Source organism: Phyllobates terribilis, unplaced genomic scaffold (genome assembly GCF_046119375.1).
Source record: "Phyllobates terribilis strain yellow unplaced genomic scaffold, ASM4611937v1 Scaffold_12__6_contigs__length_324123572, whole genome shotgun sequence".
NCBI classification, from domain to species: Eukaryota; Metazoa; Chordata; class Amphibia; order Anura; family Dendrobatidae; genus Phyllobates; species Phyllobates terribilis.
In genome coordinates, this window is record NW_027362772.1 from 279,603,820 (window position 1) to 279,623,427 (window position 19,608).

Sequence of the window (19,608 nt, forward strand, 5' to 3'; positions counted from 1 at the left end):
CGGGCTCACAATCTTCAGTCCAGTTGTGGGTTCATGTTCTTCTACCAAACTCCCCTCCAAGTCTGCATGGACCTTATGCACTAGTCTCAGTCATGGGGAACAGAAAAGGGCGAAACCCAAACTGTTCCCACAAAGCTGAAGCTACAATTGTCCACAACATCTTGTGCTGAAGAATTAAGATTTTACTTTACTGGAACTAATGGCCCAATGCCGACCCCTGATAACAGCCCAGAGCATTATCCTCCTCCACCATCTGTACAGCGGCACAATGCAGTCAGGGGGTAACGTCCTCCAAACCCAAACTCCTCCATCAGACGCAGATAGAGAAGTGCGATCCATCACTGCACAGAACACGTCTCCTCCAGAGTCCAGTGGTGGCGGCTTTATACCGCTCCATCTGACGCTAGGCATTGTGCTTGGTGATGTACGGCTGCATACAGCTGCTCGGACATGAAGATCCCGGCGGGGGCGCAGTGTTTATGCAGATACCAGAGGTCTGGACTCTGCAATTATGGGGTCAGCAGAGCGGTGGTGACTTTTCTGCCCTCTGCTCCTCAGCACTCGGCCCCCCGCTCTGTAATGTTACAGGGTCTCCCCTTGGTGGCTGAGTTGCCGCGATTCCTTCCACTTCTCAATAATATCACTCACAGGTGATGGGGAAGATTCAGGAGGAAGACATACACCGTTGGAGCGGAGTGATAAAAGGGCTGAGTGCCCCACACTGTCTACATACTGGATACATATGCTGCACATGACGCGGCTGCTGTAGGTGCCATCACTACATAGGACACTGTCCACATTACTCATTATACCGCCTTCCATCCCTCCAAAATACAAAGCCTGAGACCAGCAGTGACTGCAGCCAGTCTGCGCCCGGAGCAGCTGCGGTCACTGACGGGAGGACGCGCACAGCAGAGCAGGTACAGGGTGTGTAGTGCAGGTACCGCAGCATATACCGCACGTCAGACCGGTGACAGAAGCCACCTGCAGCCGCAGCGCTACACCCGGGCCGGCACTCACTGACCTCCCAACGCCGGCTTCACCAGCGGAAGTAGACGAGGCCCCGCCTCCTGACGTCACATATTTCAGTTTCGCGCTTGTAGTCTACTACAGGCTATAGGGTGACGTCACAGTCACATGACCGCAGTATAACAGTGCACCGCCCACCGAACTCACAGTAACTCCTGTAAAGCTGCTCCTGCCCCAGTCCTCAGCCGGCCGGGGCTGCACTCACTGGCTGCTGATCAGGTTATTGTCAGCTCGGGCCCTCTGCAGCCTTGTGGGAGTTTCTGATTTCAGCAACCAAACTTTCCCTTTCTCCTTCTCCCCAGGTCCAACATTGCAGACAATACCAGACATCAAGCTGCAACTGACACTCGGGCGCTGGACCTGGGGAGGGGTGAGTAATGCACATGTAATTTTTTTTTATTCTTAACCTAACTGCACCTGGGATCAGGTTTTCTGAAACAGAAAAACCTTTCCAATTGTTATTCTGATCATGAATGGTTAAAATTACAAAGCGCTTTTATCCCCCCTCCCCCTCCAAAGCCCCCTCCCAGTAACTCTGCAACTTACTTTTTACTAAAAATCCCACCTGTTCTCAAAAAGTGATTTTTAATGTGATTGTTTACCGCTCGTTGACTAGGTTACCGGCCACCTGTGCTGTCTGCCAGCAGTGGTCAAGCCTGCACGGTGCTGAGGAGCACTTTCCTGTCGATGGAGCTTGTGAACATCGTTGGAAGCCCCCCCAGTCAGCTGCAGCGCACCCCTGCGTTGCTTCTATGCCCCAGATCCCCACTGCATTGCTCCAGAGCCCCCCAGTCAGCTGCAGATCCCAATGCGCTATTCCCAACATCCCAGAGCCCCCCCTTCGTTGCTCTGGCGCCCCCCCCCCCCACGTTGCTCCAGAGCCCCGCCCCCCTTCCCCGCATTGCTCCAACGTCACAGAGGTAAATTCGGCTCTGCTTGCAGCTTTGGAGCGTGCACGGTTCAGGCCGGCGCTGCATGCATAGGCGGATTATAACGAGGACGATCTGGGCTACCGCCCGGGGCGTCCGTGGCCAGATTGCACTCATATGTGCGGCGCTGCGACACATACCGGCAGTCAGAGGCGGGGGGCCTCCGGACCGCTTCCCCAGCTGCGGAGCCTGGCCGCTGCTTCTTCTTCGGCCGGGCCAGCACTGCAGCTGTTAACTTCCCTGTGTGCTGGCCCGGCCGCGACACAGCTAGGAGACACGGCCCTGTGCGCGGCAGTGTGCGCCCGGCCTGCACTGCTGCCCCAGAGAGAAGCCGGAGGACTGGAGCCGAGCCGTGGGATATGGATGTGTGTGTGTATATCATTGTGTGGTCTGTTTATATGTATTTTTGTGTTTCAAATGTGTTTATGCGTCTATGTATATGTTTGTGTGTGTGACTGCATGCGGCCTCCCGCTGTGTATAGACGGCGCCGTGCGGCCTCCCGCTGTGTATAGACGGTGCCGTGCGGCCTCCCGCTGTGTATGGGAGGATTGTGGCAGCTCATATTGTGTGTAGGGTCTCATACTGTATATAGGGGATGTCAGCATACTTAATTGTGCTCAATATTAAGTCATACAATTAATGTAAAAAAAAAAAAAATTAATATACTAATATTGTGCCAAAATAATTTCATGTGAACTATCAAAGGGGATCATGTGATATTTCACGCGATACATCAGGTGTGTGTAAGGGGGGGGGGGCATGCCTGCTAAACCGCCCAGGGCCCTTGCTACTCTTAATCCACCCCTGGGTGCATGGATGCCATTGATAAAGGCTATCATCAAGCAGAAGCCCAGGAGGCGGCAGGGGAGCTGTGTGCTCCTGCACAAGGAACCGAGACAACACTTTAGAGGAAAGAGCGTGACAAAATGACTTTTTAAACCAAGCACAGGCGCTTGGTGCACCCTCAGTGTGGCCGAACCGTTTCGGGCACCTTCCCACCTACTTGTTTTCTATACCGATCCGCCCTTTTCTTCCTTGATTGACAGCTCTGGTTTTAAAGCAGCCAAAAAAAAAAGGGCGAGGACAGATTGGGAGAAAAAAAAAAAAAAGTCGGTGTAAAGGAAGGAGCACGGACCTGGCTGCACCAAGGGTTCTGAACACGCTGAAGACTCCCTTTACTGTGTGCAACCAATTAATCACCAGCAATGTGGCTTTTAGCGTGTTACTCATTCAGTATGGGGGGTCCTGTCCCCAGTAACGAGGCAGATTCTGTATCTTCCAGAGACTCAAAGCCACTCAAAGGCGTAAAATTGAAGAAAAAAATGGAATATATATATTTTTTTTAGAATTTATTAATGAGGATAATGATTCATTTACAGGTCCACAGCTAGGATCTACCTAATATCTAGAGAATGAGAAGCCTCATCTTCCTTCCAGCATAGATCTTAAAGGGGGATGTCCAGAATCAGAGGAGGTCCAACAGCCGTGGTGCAACCTCCCAAATAGCCTCTAGGGGGTCCTATGGCAGCTGGATGTAAACATCAGAAGCCAGAACCGCGCAGCTCCGGACCCCATAGTGGCCGCTGTCCAGCAGCGCAGCTCCCACTGAAGAGACTAGGAGAATGGCCACTGTGCAGAGTTGCGCTATTCTGGCTCCGTGCAAGTATGGCTACCACAGATGATTGGCGTGGCACCAGCACAGATCTGAGCACAGCGCATTGATTTATGAGATCTTACCAACCCCTCTAAAAAAGGATCATCGGACGACATCCAGAGCCCTTTTCTTATGCGTTGTTTCTTATGACTTTACGACCTGCTGCGACATAGTACAGCGTTAAGCAGGTTGTAAAATCACCGGCTCCTCTCACTTCTGAAGCGGAATTGAGCGGTACCGGACAGCGTCAGATGACCCCTTTAAATGACTCAATGCACAGATTAAACCTTACCAGCCAAGTTAAAAACCGCGACGTCTCCATTTTTTGTTAACAAATTATTCACATCTTCATAAGTGGACATTTTTAAAAACACTTTTGCAGTTTACTGTAAAATTTACAGCCATTTTTGAGCTATTAACACGGTTTACAGCTGGTTACCTAGGAGACCGACCACCTTTTATATTCATTTTATTCACTTATCTATACCTTTTAATCACAGAGCTGAAGCTAGCCGGGATTAGAAGCATATTCCAGCCGGCTTTAAAACAGTGCTGAATAGAAAAGAGCTCGTAAGTAGGGATGAGTGGACCCCGTGGAAGTTCTGGTTCTGGTACCAGACCCAAACTTTATGCTAAAGTTCAGTTCGGGTACCTGAACCCCATTAAAGAGACTTTTGAGCTGGAAAGTTCTCTCTCTCTCTTAAAATCAGGTTCGCTCATCTCTACTTGTAAGTACTGCGCATGATCTGATGTGTAGCAGCGGAGGTCGGTCTCCTAGGCAATGAGCTGTAACCACACAGAAAAAGTGTTAATATCTCGAATGAATGAAAATTTTAAACAGACAGTAAATTGCGAATCGCCTCGGGTTTACAAGAACGTTTTTTCGAAGATGGGAATAATCCTTTAAACTGGAATTCACAGCAAGAAAAGGTTTTGCAGTCAGACAATACGGAGAAAAAAACGAATCAACTTTTCTAGCTCTGCTGCAAACGTGTAGAATAAAATATATTCATGAATTACATAAATTACATCTGAGGATATGCCTGGAAGATAAGGAGCTGGGTCGTATAATGTGGGGATGTGTGTGATACACGATGTATCTACTGTGCTAAAGTCTTACAAACATTCCCAAATTACAAGAGCAGGCGACGGTCACAGCGACCACTTTGGCAGATCGGTAGTTAAATATATGTTACATATGCTAAAATGAGATTTGTCACATTATCCCCCACCCCCCTTTGTGGATGATTCGTCAGGTCAGCCCTCCATTTCTCTCCCCGTATCGTCCAGCAGGGGAAGAACACGACCGGAATCTGAACGTTTCTGCTATCAAAGCTGCGGACAGATTTCCCGCGTCTGAGTCCATCTATAAAGCCCGATTCCTGTTCTCTTCGTTCTGCTGCTTGCGCTCCGACAGCCACTTGGAAATCTTCTCCTTTAGGTCACGGTTTGGTTTGATTTGATCCATAGTCAGAGGGCTGCGATTAAACGGGTCAGTTTGGTCACTTAAGAAAAAAGAAAAAAAAAATCATTGTAACGTTTTAAGGAACGGAAGATTATTACATTTTTTTCCACCCCCTTTTCTTCCAAGAGCCGTAACCTTTTTTTTTTTCCATTTGCCATTTCAGTGGTCTGGGTTCTTTTTTTATTTTTTTTGTAGTTTTTAATGGCACTATATAAAAGGTAGCAAAAAAAAAAAAAAAGGGAAAAATAATTGCAAGTGTGGTGAAATGGTGAAAAAAAAACAGTAATTACATTGTTTTTTGCCATTTGCTTCTATGATTACTTTGTCTTACAAATTACCTGGTAACTACAAATCAGTACGGTCATGGTGATAGCAAGTTTATAAAAGTTTTAAACTACCGTATTTTTCAGATCATAAGACGCACCCCCCCCCCCCCCAAATTTGGGAGGAAAATGGGGGGGGGGGGGGTGTCTTATGGTCCAAACGTAGAGCCGGATACCTGATAGTTGTGGTGGAGCAGGGTCGCAGGGCCCTCAGTTCCCTCCCTCCTCCAGGAACCCGGCGGCGGCAACCAGAAGAGGTGAGATGCTGCGGGCTGGTGTCTGCCAGGGGGCCGGCGAGCGGCGTGCCGGCTTTCCGTTGTGCGCGGCCATCTTTCTGAAGCTGTGATCCCCAGGAAAATGGCCGCCCGAGCCGGCGCATGGGCAGACGGGTAGATCGGGCAGCCATTTTCCTGTAGATCACAGCTTCAGGAAGATGGCCGCGCACACCGGAAAGCCTGCACGCTGCTTACCGGCCCCCAGGCAGACACTAGCCCCATCTCACCTCTTCTGCTGCAGCCGCCAGGTTTCTGAGGGAGGGAACAGAGGGCCCTGCGATCCTGGTCCACCACCACCGCAACTCCCTGCTGCTGGAGCACCGGCTTCCTGAAGGACCTTGCCTCCTGTGACCCTCGCTCCACCGCCCCCCAGGTAAGATACCTATTCAGACTACAAGACGGACCCCCATCTTATAAAAAAAAATTTTTTCCTATATTCCACCCCAAAATTTGGCGTGCGTCTTATAGTCCGAAAAATACGGTACTTAAAAAAGACGTAGTTACTTACCAGTAATGGGATTTCTCTTTCCCCATGACGGCACCACGGAGAGAGGGGATCCGCCCTTCAAGGACAGGAAACCTACAGATAAAAAGGGCGGCACCTCTCTCCCGCATCAGTTGTTTACAGAGCACAGAGAGAACCCCCAGGTTAGTAACACAAATTTTAAAATTTTTAAAAGGAGCTTGCCAGACACACCCTGTGACTAAACATAGGTAATAAATAAATGTGCACACCCATGTGTGAAGGGAGGAAATGTACGGGTGCCATTATGGGTTCCGAGAAATCCCGGTACCGGTAAGTAACTACGTCTTTCTCTTTACCCATGACGGCACCACGGAGAGAATTGCAGAGAAGTCTCGTTTAGGGAGGGACCACCGCTTCCAGAGCCCTTCTGCCAAAGGTAAGGTCCGAAGAAGAGGTTAGATCCAGCTGGTAGTGCTTAAAGAATGTAGAAGGGGAAGACCAGGGTGCAGCTCTACATATCTGCTCAATTGAAGCCCCAGCTTTCCCCGCCCAGGAGGCTGCCACTGCCCTAGTCGAGTGAGCTTTTAAATCCTCTGGGGCGGTCTCCCCACTCGAGGAGTATGCCAGGGAGATGGCGTCCCTTATCCACCTTGCCAGAGTGCTCTTGGAAGCTTTCCATCCCTTCCGAGGTCCCTGGAAGCACACAAAGAGAGACCTGTCCTTCCTACACTCCCGTGTGGCCTCTAAGTACTGGATAATGCACCTTCTGACATCTAAGGTGTGTAGGACTTCTTCCCACTTGTTTTTTGGGTTTGAGCAAAAGGAAGGGAGGGTGACCTCCTGAAACCTGTGGAAGAGTGATCTCAACTTAGGACTGAGCCAGCATACCTTCCTAAGTGTCACCCTGTCCTCAAGAATTTGCGTAAAGGGGGGCCCTGCTGATAAGGCTTGTATGTCGCTAACCCTACGTGCCGATGTGAGGGCTTACTAGAAGAGACATTTTAAGAGATGCATTCGCTAGAGGTTCAAAAGGGACGTTTGGTCTGGGCTGAAAGAACTAAATTTAAGTCCCAAGGAGGAGTATTCCGGGAGGGGATGGGCCTGGACCTGTGAGATGCCTTGATGAATCTGGAGATCCACCTATTCCTTGGCAGGTCGCAGTTGTATAGGGCTCCTAGTGCCGGAACCTGAACCTTTAGAGTGCTTGTGGCCAGACCCCGCTCCAACCCCTTTTGAAGGAACTCTAAGATGGCAGTAATGGGGGCCTCCCCTAATACTTTCAAACCCGTGAATGAGAGGAATTTTTTCCAGGTTTTACCGTAGAGTCTGGTGGTTACGGGTTTCCTACTCTGCAGTAGGGTGGAGATTAAATTGCGGGAAAACCCTCTCTCTCTTAAGAGCACCCTCTCAAAATCCAGGCTGTCAGGTGCAAGTTTGCTACCTGAGGGTGAAGGACCGGTCCCTGAGAGAGGAGATCCGGAATTTTCGGAAGGACCCAGGGGTCGGAGGTGGACATTATCCTCAGCCAGGAAAACCAAGGCCTCTTTGGCCAGAAGGGGGCAATCAGAATTATGTTTGCCTTGTCTTCCCTGACTTTCCTCAGAACCGCCGGAATCAGAGCGATCGGAGGAAAGGCATAAGCTAGCTGGTGGTTCCATGGAATTGAGAAGGCATCTAATGCCGCTGGGTTCCCCTTGGGGTTGATTGAACAGAATATGTCCACTTTTTTGTTTTGCCAGTTGGTGAATAGGTCTATGGAAGGGTTCCCCCAAGCCTTCGTGATTTGGTTGAACACCAGCTGATTCAGCTCCCACACGCCCTGTCTCAGCTTGTCCTGCTCAGGAAGTTTGCCATTATATTTTCTGCCCCTTTTATGTGGAGTGCAGATAGGGACTCTAGATTGTTCTCTGCTACCTGGAGGATGGATTTTGACACTTAGTTAGCCGACCTTCTAAGTGCCCTTTTAGTGACCTTTTCGCCCCCAAGATTTCCCATTGTAAGTCCACGGTGTGCAACTGAGCCCAGCGGACCCCCGGGATGCAGGCAGTCATGGAACCTAGAAGGGACATTGCTCCCCGCAGTGTCATATAGGGATGGTTCTTTACATGGGATACTCGGGCCATCATACTCTGGATTTTCCCTGCCGGGAGACGGCATTCCTGATTCCTCGAATCTAATAGGATACCTAAATACTCTTGCACTTGATGCGGCTCCAACCTGGACTTTTTTAGATTCAGAAGCCAGCCTAAATTAGTCAAGGAACCCATGACTCTTCCTAGATGGTCCTTGCAATGGTTGAACGAGTTGCCTATTAGCAGATCGTCCAGGTACGGGATTATTAGGATGTTTTGCTCCCTCAGATGGGCCATTACCTCTGCCACTATTTTTGTGAAGACCCTTGGTGCTATCGCTAACCCGAAGGGAAGAGCCATATATTGGTAGTGTTTGATTATGCCTTTCAGCGGTATCGCTACTCTCAGGAATTTCCGGTAGTCTCTGTGTATGGGGACGTGATAATAGGCGTCCTTCAGATCCAGGACAGCCATAAAACAGTCTGGGAACAACAATTTCACTGATGTTTTTATTGATTCCATCTTGAACGATTGTACCTTTTAGAAATTTGTTCAATTTTTTTTAGGTTCACGATAGTCCTGAACGTCCCGTCTGGTTTTTTCAAGAGCAACAGAGGGGAGTAGAATCCTTCGCCTTCCTCCGGAGCGGGGACTTCCTGAAGGACTGCTTTCCCTATTAGGCCTAGAACCTCCTGTTCTAGAGCTAGTTGTTCTACCCCTGAAGACCTCACAAGGGTTATGAAGAAATTTGGACGGGGAATGGAGTGGAACTGGAATCTTAGTCCTGATTTTATCAGGTCTAAAATCCAAAAACTGTTTGATATTTTCTCCCAGGCTGGGAGGAAATGGAGAAGTCTCCCCCCCCCACCTGGGGCTGCCTCTCATTGGGCGGGTTTCCTGTTATCACGGGGGGGGGGGGCCTGTTAAACATAAACCCTTTGGCCTTTTTTTGTCTCCTATCCTCCAACCTGTCCTGGTCTTTGGGGGCTTTCCTGTGCCTAAAATTTCGTGCTCCGAAAGGACATCCTGAATGAAGTACCGGAGAGGACCGGGAAGCATTTCTTGTTATCCCCGGCTTTGCAAAGGATATCATCCACAGTAGATCCGAATAGGAACTCACCCTCGCAAGGGATGGAGCACAGCCTAGATTTTGTTTGGTGGTCACCTGGCCAGCATTTGAGCCAGAGGGCCCGCCTAGCTGCGTTAGGCTGGCAGTTTTTCTGACAGAATCGGCTTATGCGTCAGTCATAAAAGCTGCTGCGCCCTTCATTACTGGGATGGAGCCTAGTATGTTATCCCTTGACGTTTTGTTTTTCAGTTGCGCTTCTAGCCGATCTAGCCAGATCATTAAAGATCTGGCTGTGCATGTGGCTGCCACTGTGGGTTTTAACCCCCCCCCATGCCGCCTCCCAAGCTCCTTTCAGGAAGGAGTCTGCTTTTTTGTCCATTGGGTCTTTCAGCACCCCCATGTCTTCGAATGGCAGGGAAAAATTTTTAGAGGCTTTGGCTATTGCTACGTCTAACTTTGGCGCCTTCCCCCAGAAGGAGCATACTGGGTCTTCGAAGGGGTATTTCCTTTTAGGCGACAACAACCCTTTCCTTTCCGTTTTTTTCCATTCCCTCTTAATCAGGGAGTGTACCTTATCATTAAGAGGGAAAGATCTCCTTTTCTTTTGTTCCAGGCCCCTAAACATCATATCCTGGACTGATTTTTTTAGGGTGAGGATCTACCAACCCCATAGTGGACCTAACTGCTTTAATCAAACTATCTGTACCCTCTATAGGGAAACAGCTACGACCCCCATCTCCGGAAGATAACGAAGATGATAAGCAGGATGAATCGGAGACTACCCCCTCCCAGTCTGAACTACTAGATTCTGATACAGGGGATAGGTGTCTGTTTTTTTCTCGTTTCTTCCCCCTCTTCTGCAGGGACTTAAAGGTATCCTCAACCTGAGACTTAATCAGGGATCTGAGCTCTGAAGTGAATTTAGGGGTCTCTTCACAGATTGTCTGTTCAATGCACGAGTTGCACAGTCTTTTTTGCCACGTGGTGGGCAGATCCTCTGCGCAAAGCGCGCAGGTCCTGTGCTTGGACTTGCCCGTACTCTTCCTTCCCTGAGAGAGAAGAAAAGAGAGGGGGGCCCCAAGTTACAAGTGAGCTTTCACGAAGATCACTTACCGACCAGTTGTAAGAGGGAATACCGGATTTGAAGAGGAACCCGTTCCAGTAGCTGGGTCTTTCTTCGAGGTTGACGCCACGCTGGAGTTATTGCCACGTTGTGAAGACCTGTCAGACCGGCCGCTTCCACCGTCACCTTGGCTGTGTTGGCGTGAAAGGTCCTTTTGTACGCTTCCCGTGTTTCTGAGGTGATGGTGAGTGGGGGTGCAGGGACTGCACCTTCTGTAGCTCCTGCTCGCTCATAGCTGAAGAGTGCCAGAGTGTGCCAGGAAGCACTTCCCCTGTGCTTCCCTGGCAATTTAACCTCTATAGGGGTCCGCTCACCCCTCTGGCCTGTCCACCGCTGTGTCATGAGGTGTGCCTCCCCCCGTGGCTTGACCACCGCTGTGCGCCTCCAGCATGGGGGGACGCCCCCCCTCCTGTGCAAGCCGTCCCTCGGTTTCCCGCACGGGCGTTCAAACGCGCCGCTCCCAGAGGGACCCGCGGCACTTACGGTGCGCGCGCGCCCGACCGCGTCAGAGGGGAGCGAGCGCGTTCCCCCAGAAGCCCAGGCAAGCATCCGACCTGGGCCCCGGAGCTCAGGCATACTCACTAACATGAGCCCCGGAAGCCCCGCCATACTTACCGACCTGGGCCCCGACACCACTTGGAGACCGCGGCAGTCCAGTCTTTCCCTGCGCTGCGTCTCCCTGCCACCCTAGAGGCCCACTGACCCCAGCGGTGGCGCTACAGGACACCGCACCAGCCGAGGCAGGGAACCCCCGCTGCCTGAACCGGTCTGGCCGGGCAAGTCCATCTTTCTTCTATCTTCCTTTCTTTTCCGTTTCTTTCTTTCTTCCATCTGTAGGTCCCCGTCAAGGACAGGAAACCAACTGATGCGGGAGAGAGGTGCCGCCCTTTTTATTTGTAAGTTTCCTGTCCTTGAAGGGCGGATCCCCTCTCTCCGTGGTGCCGTCATGGGGAAAGAGAAAAATAAACTTGGAAAAAATTGTTTTTAGTTGCTATATTCTTAGAGGCATACATTTTCTTTAATTTTTGGTCAATCGAGTTGTATAAGGGATTGTTTTTTTGTTTTTTTCTGGGGCAAGCTGAATATTTTTTTTTAATTTTTATAGGTACAATTTTTGGAAGATATTCATTTATTTCCCTTTTTTAAACTAATAAAATCTAAAAATATTCATCCAATATGGTGAACATTGAAAAAAAAAAAATGGAGGAATTGCGTTTATTTTTTTTATTTTTCCTGGAGGTAAGGAGATATAAAAACAAAAAACAAACAGCAATTCTTTTCCTCCATTTCAGGTTTCACCGTATTGGATTAATATTTTTAGATTTTGTTAGCTTGGACCATTAAGCACACTTGCTACCAGATTCCTAAAAGGTCCCCAACACACTTATTTGATAGTCTCCCCATAGTATAAAGCATGATAATTCACTACATTCGCACTTACCTAAGTAGATGTCGAGCAATTGTCGACCTGTCCACGGTGACCCGGGAGGAGGGAAGGATAACAGGGTCTGACATGACAGTACTCATTATAGGATCCAGGAACTCATCAGGGGCATCAGCGTACGTCTCTTCTTCTCGCTGCTGCTGGTCCGCTAAGGACTAAAACCAGAAGGTTATTTATGATTATACCAACGACCGCAGAACTTTCTTTTAATTATTTCTGAGAAATAATTCTCTGTATTTTTCAGACTGAATTAACGAAATACAATTCTGCTTCTGAATCCTTGGGAGCGAACTGAAAGACACTACAGTGACAGCATAAAAAAATGCAGACTTGAAGGAAAGACAGAAAAAACAAGAGGTAGTATCATAATCAAACACAGCCTAGAAAAAAAACACAATACTGCGGCATCCTTACAATGTAACACAGCCTAGAAAGAAACACAGTATTGCGTCATCCTCATAATGGAACACAGCCTAGAAAGAAACACACTACTGCGGCATCCTGACAATGTAACACAGCCTAAAAAGAAACACCATATAGCGGCATCCTCATAATGGAACACAGCCTAAAAAGAAACAAATGATTGGCCGCCAGCCATCTCTCCTATACTCAGGAACGCTTACTCTGCTGAGTGCTCCTGTGTTCTCTGAGAGTCGCTACAATAACTAAATTGGACATGCCAGATCTTTATTTGGCAAAAGAATCAGGGCCCCCATGTGCATTAAAATATTGGCTGAGTGCACCGTAATAGTCAGGTTCGGCTGACTACTTGTCCAATGTACGTGCGTGGTCTTAAATAACTTATTGTGATTTCACTGTAAAAGTATTCAGCTTAGGAATACAGGCAAAAACTATGGTGACATCACAATGGAACAAAGCCTAGGAATACAGGCAAAAACTATGGTGACATTACAATGGAACACAGCCTAGGAATAGTGACAAATGTGATTGTGACCTCATTACACTGGAATTCTCCTTAAGAATGAAAACAAACACTATTGCGACGTCATCACAATAGAAATGCAGCCTAGCAATAAACACAATCTTATTGTAACATCACATTGGAGTGAAGCTTGTAAAGATAGACATTGTTATATCATCATAATAAAACACTTAAAACACAGCCTAAGAATAAAAAAAAAATGTATTAAGACACAAATGCAATAGAATTTTGCCCAGGAACAAAGGGAAAAAACTACTGTAACATCATAACAATGGAACACAGCCTACGGAGAAAGACAATTAAAATACCTCTGTGCTACATTTGAGCATGATCTTAGGACATCCACTTGTCTTACCTTAATCTTTTCTGCCATGTTTGTGAATGCTACGATCATATTTCCCGGCTTATTGATTTTCTTCAGCACCCGCACAGTTTGAGCAAAGAGCGTTGGCGAGTAGGAGCGACCATCTTTTGGCACAGAGGCGCAGAAGTTCTCTTCATCTCTGCAGCACAGAAGAGGATATTTTATTACTAAGTGAGCTAGTTATGAACATGAGCCTTGCCCCGATGGTGAAATATCGGGGTCCCCGATCATTCAGCAGTTGCGTATTTACCCCAAGTTTAAGTAGATGGTGCAGATATCCGAAACCAGCTGCTGAGGCTTGAAGTCAAACTCGCTGAAATCTTTAACCTTCAATGCTCCCATCTTGGGGCCAACTAAATGCTGGAGGAAGTAATTCAGCATGGAGATGATCCGCTCTGCTAGGAACGGTTGGATAAAAAGAGAGCGAATGTCTGGGAAAAAAGACAAACAAAAAAAAAAAAAGGAAAAAAATTGTATTAAAAAACAAACAAACAAAAATAACAGAACTATTCATGCTCCCCAAGTCCATCGCTGCACCAATGATCGACAGGCTTCAGTAGTGACATCCGAACTACTACGGACATGACCCCGGCTGCTAATCACCAGAGTCAGTGGCATGTGCAGTCTATATTGACATCACCTTTAAGCTTGTGATGGGCTGCAGTGGTCATATGTGCTGTAATCATGATGCACTGCTGTCAACAAAAACACTGAAAAATTTCCATTGAACTTAAGGGGTTGCCCCAAATTTGCAAGTTATCTATCTACAGGGTAGGTGAACCTGCGGGATCGGGGGGGGGGGGTCCTAATGCTCGGACCCCTCAGCAATCTCAATAATGGGACCCTAAAGCTCCCCATCTGAATGGGCTGATGGCCGCTCATGTGCACTACCGCTCTATACATTGTCTATGAGACTGATGGAGATAACCAAGTACATGGCTCAGGTGTATCCCACAGTCCTGTAGACAATGATTGAAGTGGTTGTGTGCACACTCTATTCCAGGGGTCCTCAAACTTTTTAAATAGGGGGCCAGTTCATGGTCCCTCAGACCATTGGAGGGCCAGAGTATAGTTTTTTAAAAAAAACTATGAACAAATTCCTATGCACACTGCACATATCTTATTTTGTAGTAAAAAAAACAATACAGGAACAAATACAATATTTAAAATGAAGAACAAGTAAAGTTAAATCAACCGGCATTTCAATAGGCAGGTAACTGTACCCAATAGGCAGCATAGGTCCCCAATAGGCAGGTAAAGGTCCCCAATAGGCAGCATAGGTCCTCAGTAGGCAGGTAAATATCCCCAATAGGCAGGTAAATGTCCCCAATAGGCAGCATAGGTCCTCAATGGGCAGGTAAATGTTCCCAATAGGCAGGTAAATGTCCCCAATAGGCAGCATAGGTCCCCAATAAGCAGGTAAATGTGCCCAATAGGCAGCATAGGTCCTCAGTAGGCAGGTAAATATCCCCAATAGGCAGCATAGGTCCCCAATAAGCAGGTAAATGTCCCCAATAGGCAGCATAGGTCCTCAATGGGCAGGTAAATGTTCCCAATAGGCAGGTAAATGTCCCAAATAGGCAGCATAGGTCCCCAATAAGCAGGTAAATGTCCCCAATAGGCAGCATAGGTCCTCAGTAGGCAGGTAAATATCCCCAATAGGCAGCATAGGTCCCCAATAAGCAGGTAAATGTCCCCAATAGGCAGCATAGGTCCTCAATGGGCAGGTAAATGTTCCCAATAGGCAGGTAAATGTCCCCAATAGGCAGGCTGTTTCCCCCTTATAATGCCATATGCAGGCTGTTCCACCCCTTATAATGCCCCATGCAGGCTGTCCCCCCCCCCTTATAATGCCCCATGCAGCATGTCACCCCCCCATATAATGCCCCATGCAGCATGTCACCCCCCCCATATTATGCCCCATGCAGCATGTCACCCCCCCCATATTATGCCCCATGCAGCATGTCACCCCCCCCATATTATGCCCCATGCAGCATGTCACCCCCCCCCCCATATAATGCCCCATGCAGGATGTCCCTTTCCCCCCATATAATGCCCCATGCAGGATGTCCCTTCCCCCCCCCCCCATATAATGCCCCATGCAGGATGTCACTCCCCTGTCTTTATAATGCCCCATGCAGCATGTCACCCCCCCATATAATGGTCCATGCAGCATGTCACCCCCCCATATTATACCCCTTGCAGGATGTCACCCCCCCATATAATGACCTATACCTCCATACATTAAAAAAAAATTAAAAAATCCAATACTCACCTCACTTCTGACTTGCTGCCTCTGCCGCTGCTCTGCTCTGGTCTGGACTCCAGCGTCGCGGCGGCGCTGTCCCGCTCTGCGCTGCCTGTGATGGCACTCGGGAGGGCGCGGTGTAAAGACGTCACCGCGCCCTCTGACCCGAGACGTCACAGGAAGCGCAGAGCAGGAAGACAGCGGATCTGCAGAGGCACGGGGAGAGGTAAGTATCCGCCTGCCGGGGCCCTGAGCAAGCGGCGGAGAAGGGCGGGCGCTGACACCGCTCTCCTCTCCTCCGCCCATAGCCCGGCGAGCCGGATAAAAGTCCTCCGCGGGCCGCATGTGGCCCGCGGGCCGTAGTTTGAGGACCCCTGCTCTATTCAGACAGGGTGCCGTCCTCAGGATCCGTGGGACCCTCAACGATCAGCAAATAATTGTCATGTAGGAAATTTTTGGGTGCGTCATTACCGGAGGTGAGGAAAGCCAGGGTTCCTATCGTCTCATTCGACATAATATTGTGAAAGCGGGCTAGCTGTCCGAACATGAGCAGATTGGACTCCTTTTCCCGTCGGCTGTCAGCGCTCAGCCCATCCCATTCTCCGCGGTCCCGTTCTATCTGTAGGACTTTGATTTTGCTCAGGTACTGGATGGCAGAAAACAAAAAAATTCAGCAAAATGACCTCAGGTGACGTTAAATAATGTAACCAAGGTACAAAGCATGGAAGCAAATACCCCCCAATAGATCGGACCGGCCGCGGATCTTCAGTCCAGAGAATGACAGCTGCATAGAAATGTATGAAGCTGTCACGCTCAGGTCAGGAGCCGCGGCGGTCCGATTTATACGGCTGCTTGACTGCGCCCTCATAGACCGAATTCAGTCTGTGTAAATGGGCCTCGAGGGTTAGACAAACCATGGCGGCTTTCTTTCATGGGTTGTATCTGATCCCAAGTGAATGGATCTGAGCTGCAGTACCGAGCACAAACCATGGTCAGAGGTGGCGCCGTTCGTGAAAGAAGACAACTATGTTTTTTCTATTCCTCGCTAACCCCTTTTAGACTCCTAATGCTGATGCCGCTCACAGATTATGGGGTTGCCCTAGATCTTCTCTTTCTTACCTGGATAGCCTCATCTAGTAAAAACACGGCATCATTCATCAGCAGGTTAAGGAAGCGCAGAAACAGAGGAGGGTTCACTGCCTCCAGGTTTTCAGCGGCGTAATCTGCCAGTTTCTGAAGGGCACAAACGAAGTAGATTAATTCAGAATTTTTTTTTTTTATGGGAACAGGTAATATGGCTGTGTTCACATGTTGCATTTTTGCTGCATTTTTTAATGAAAATTAAAAGCTGCTTTTTCAGTACCAGCAAACACGGAGAATTCAGAAATCTCATGCACATTGTTGTTTTTATTTTTTTCCTGACTGCACAAGTCAATTCTTTCAGTGTTTTTTTTACCCATAGAAAGCAATGAGTGCAAAAAAGCAGCAAAAACGCAATGTGTGAACAAAGCCTAAAAGAGTTTTAAGGGCCTAATTAAAAACGTTACGGGGGAGGGCATGAATGGAGTGAAAAAAATAACAAAATCTGACATGCTCAGCTGCTGTTACTACTATAGTCTGCACCATCATTGGAAGCGATGACATCGCCGTTCATCTGTCACAGGATTGCAGAGATTGGCCGCAGCGGTCAAGTAACTTGAACGGCACCTCATTCGATAATGTGACCGCTGCAGCCAATCGTAGACCTCTGTGACATAAGTAAGGCGGCGTCATAGCTTTTAGTGACGGTGCTGATCCCTGCTGGATCCAATACATTACTGATGTATCCAAACCTCCGCTCACCTTGATGCTCTCCCGATAGATGTCCTGTCCCCACATGTATCTTAAGATGGGATACATGGGACGTCGATAGTTAAACTTCTGCTCGAACTGATGCGGGTCACCTTCAAATAAACAGTTTGCAGATTAAGAGACGCAGACATTGCAGCCATGAATGTCGTATCCTTGACGAATGCAGATCAGACCCGACCACCTACCGGTAAACTCTATGTCCACGAACACCTTTATAAGTGCCTCGGCCAGACGGGGGGCATGTCGGTAGGAGCAAAAGATTCTCTGGCGGTGGTAAACGCTGGAGATGAGCGGGTTCTGAGTTTGCTCCAAATGTGGCATGACGGCCTCCAGTACTTCTGCAAGCTTGGCACGGAGGTGTGGATTTTTCATCCTAAAATACAATTATTTTCAACTGTTATTTCCCCCATCTTCATAAACGGATATAACTTCTAAATACAAGCACTTTTCCAATTTACTGTTTATTTGCATTTTCAGCCGTTCTTGAGATATTAACACTCTTCTTTCATGTTTACAGCTTGTTGCCTAGGAGACCGACCACCGCTACTGTCTAGCTTATAAGCACACTGCTGAAACTAGCAGCAGCAGCTCGCTCCAGCAATCCTAGTCAGGCTTTAAGATAGTGCTTACAAGCTTGATAGAAAAGAGCTTGTAAGTGCATATTCTGCTGCCTAGCAGAGGTTGTCGGTCTCCAAGACCGACAACCTCCAAGGCTGTTAATATCTCAAGAACGCCTGAAAATTTTAATAAGCAGTAAATTGCAAAATTGCTTGTATTTTCTCTTTAATCTCCATTTCAAGTTATTATATCATTTAGCGTTTTCTGATATTTTTTGGTCCCTGCTGACATGAAGTTCCGGCAGAGCCCCCGTGCCATTTATACCGCCTCCTCACCTTTCGACACTGCCGGTAAACACTGTTATAAAATCCAGTATCTGTTCCAGAGATTCTGCCGCCGTCTCCAAAACTTCATCTGCGAACCGTCTCAGGAAGATGAAAAAGTCTCCCAAGTTATCGGCAAAGAACTCTGTGCAATGAAGAGAAGTGAGGGAATAGATTTATCAAACCAGCTACATCGTGTGCGGTTAGAACTTACGGCCTGTAAAAAAAAAAAATCAGCAAACAGAGAAAATGCCCCAGAAAATAAAGATAAACATTTACCCCAATACTTCCTCCTTTATTTTCACATGTCCTCTCTTGGATAGCGCACCGCTCCTCTGCTATCCGTCGTCCTGTTTGATGGTTGGGGTGCGCTCCTATATCAATATAGTTGCACCACTGGTCTGAACTGTGCCCTCTCTGATGTGTTAGGGCTTCTGGATGCTTGTGTGCTCCAGCGATCATACCATTGAAAAGTGCTTCTGTTAAGAGCACAGCCATATCCTCCCATCGCCTTACTTTCCCATGTCTGGCTGTAAGACAACTATCTGCAGCAGGAGCCTCTCCCTTCTGCACAGTGTACAGTAGTTCACAGATTACCCAGCTGAAGAATTTCTACAAGACTGTTTATTTTAAGTGCATGTAGAAAGTTCTGCAGACTAACAAACAGTGAGGGTAAGTTTATGCTCTGGTTCCCATCCAAAAACTGATGGCACCGTACTAGGCTTTCTGATTAGGAAGGACCAGACTGCTGATCCTCAGTACTATACAAGCGCTTTGATTTCTTTACCAATGTTCCCTGCACAGTATTGCTGATGGTCACCCGCACGGCAGGATAGAGTCCAAGTTCCCTAAACTTTCTGTGCAGGGAAACTAAAGCGATCAATGATACAGTCCAATCTATCATCCCATGGATCAGTGAGGGGTCCTGGATTTGAATACTTTCTATCCCCCCGCCCCCAAAAAAAATATATAAATCGGGATGGTTGGTGATATCAACTTCCTGTTTGTGGCACATTAGCATATGGGAGGGGGAAAAATTTCCAGATGGGTGGTGACCATGGCGGCCATTTTGGATCCTACTTTATTTTTTCAATGGGAAGAGCGTCATGTGACACATCAAACTTATTGAGAATTTCATAAGAAAAACAATGGTGTGCTTGGTTTTAACGTATCTTCACAGCATAGACAATTGCCTTCAGATGACCCCAAAGATAAAAGTCTAAGGGGGTCAGATCGGGAGACCTTGGTGGCCATTCAACTGGCCCACGACGACCAATCCACTTTCCAGGAAACTGTTCATGTAGGAATACTCGGACCTGACACCCATAATGTGGTGGTGCAGCATCTTGTTGGAAAATCTCAGGGAACGTGCCATCTTCAGTGCATAAAGAGGGCAACACATCATCATGTAGCAATTTCAGATATCCAGTGGCATTAAGGTTTCCATTGATGAAGAATGGCCCCACTATCT

The 19,608-nt window shown here is 48.0% G+C and overlaps 2 protein-coding genes and 1 long non-coding RNA gene across 9 annotated transcripts in view; 1 reads left to right on the forward strand and 2 right to left on the reverse strand.

The window, feature by feature from the left end:
* The window catches only part of ANAPC4 (anaphase promoting complex subunit 4), a 39,129-nt gene extending 37,976 nt beyond the window's left edge, over positions 1 to 1,153 (reverse strand). For all 4 annotated transcript variants that reach the window (XM_073657041.1, XM_073657040.1, XM_073657039.1 and 1 more), the window contains exon 1: positions 1,025 to 1,153. The gene's annotated coding sequence lies outside the window, so the exon portion shown is untranslated. The remainder of the gene's footprint in view (positions 1 to 1,024) is intronic.
* Positions 1,129 to 14,931, forward strand: LOC141172630 (uncharacterized). 2 transcript variants are annotated; one of them, XR_012252499.1, is made up of 3 exons: positions 1,129 to 1,248; positions 1,332 to 1,399; positions 12,095 to 14,931. It is a non-coding gene; the product is annotated as an uncharacterized lncRNA (long non-coding RNA). The 2 variants fall into 2 exon arrangements; XR_012252500.1 differs by lacking the exon at positions 12,095 to 14,931 and adding an exon at positions 3,339 to 4,944.
* UBE4A (ubiquitination factor E4A) overlaps positions 4,584 to 19,608 on the reverse strand; it is a 45,966-nt gene continuing 30,941 nt past the window's right edge. For all 3 annotated transcript variants that reach the window (XM_073657035.1, XM_073657036.1, XM_073657037.1), the window contains exons 12-20: positions 18,150 to 18,282; positions 17,442 to 17,629; positions 17,248 to 17,348; positions 16,525 to 16,638; positions 15,877 to 16,051; positions 13,408 to 13,588; positions 13,149 to 13,296; positions 11,848 to 12,005; positions 4,584 to 5,118 (exon numbers count right to left, since the gene is read on the reverse strand). In XM_073657035.1, the coding sequence (XP_073513136.1) occupies positions 4,980 to 5,118; positions 11,848 to 12,005; positions 13,149 to 13,296; positions 13,408 to 13,588; positions 15,877 to 16,051; positions 16,525 to 16,638; positions 17,248 to 17,348; positions 17,442 to 17,629; positions 18,150 to 18,282 (1,337 nt within the window). In that variant the 3' untranslated portion in view covers positions 4,584 to 4,979. The remainder of the gene's footprint in view (positions 5,119 to 11,847; positions 12,006 to 13,148; positions 13,297 to 13,407; positions 13,589 to 15,876; positions 16,052 to 16,524; positions 16,639 to 17,247; positions 17,349 to 17,441; positions 17,630 to 18,149; positions 18,283 to 19,608) is intronic.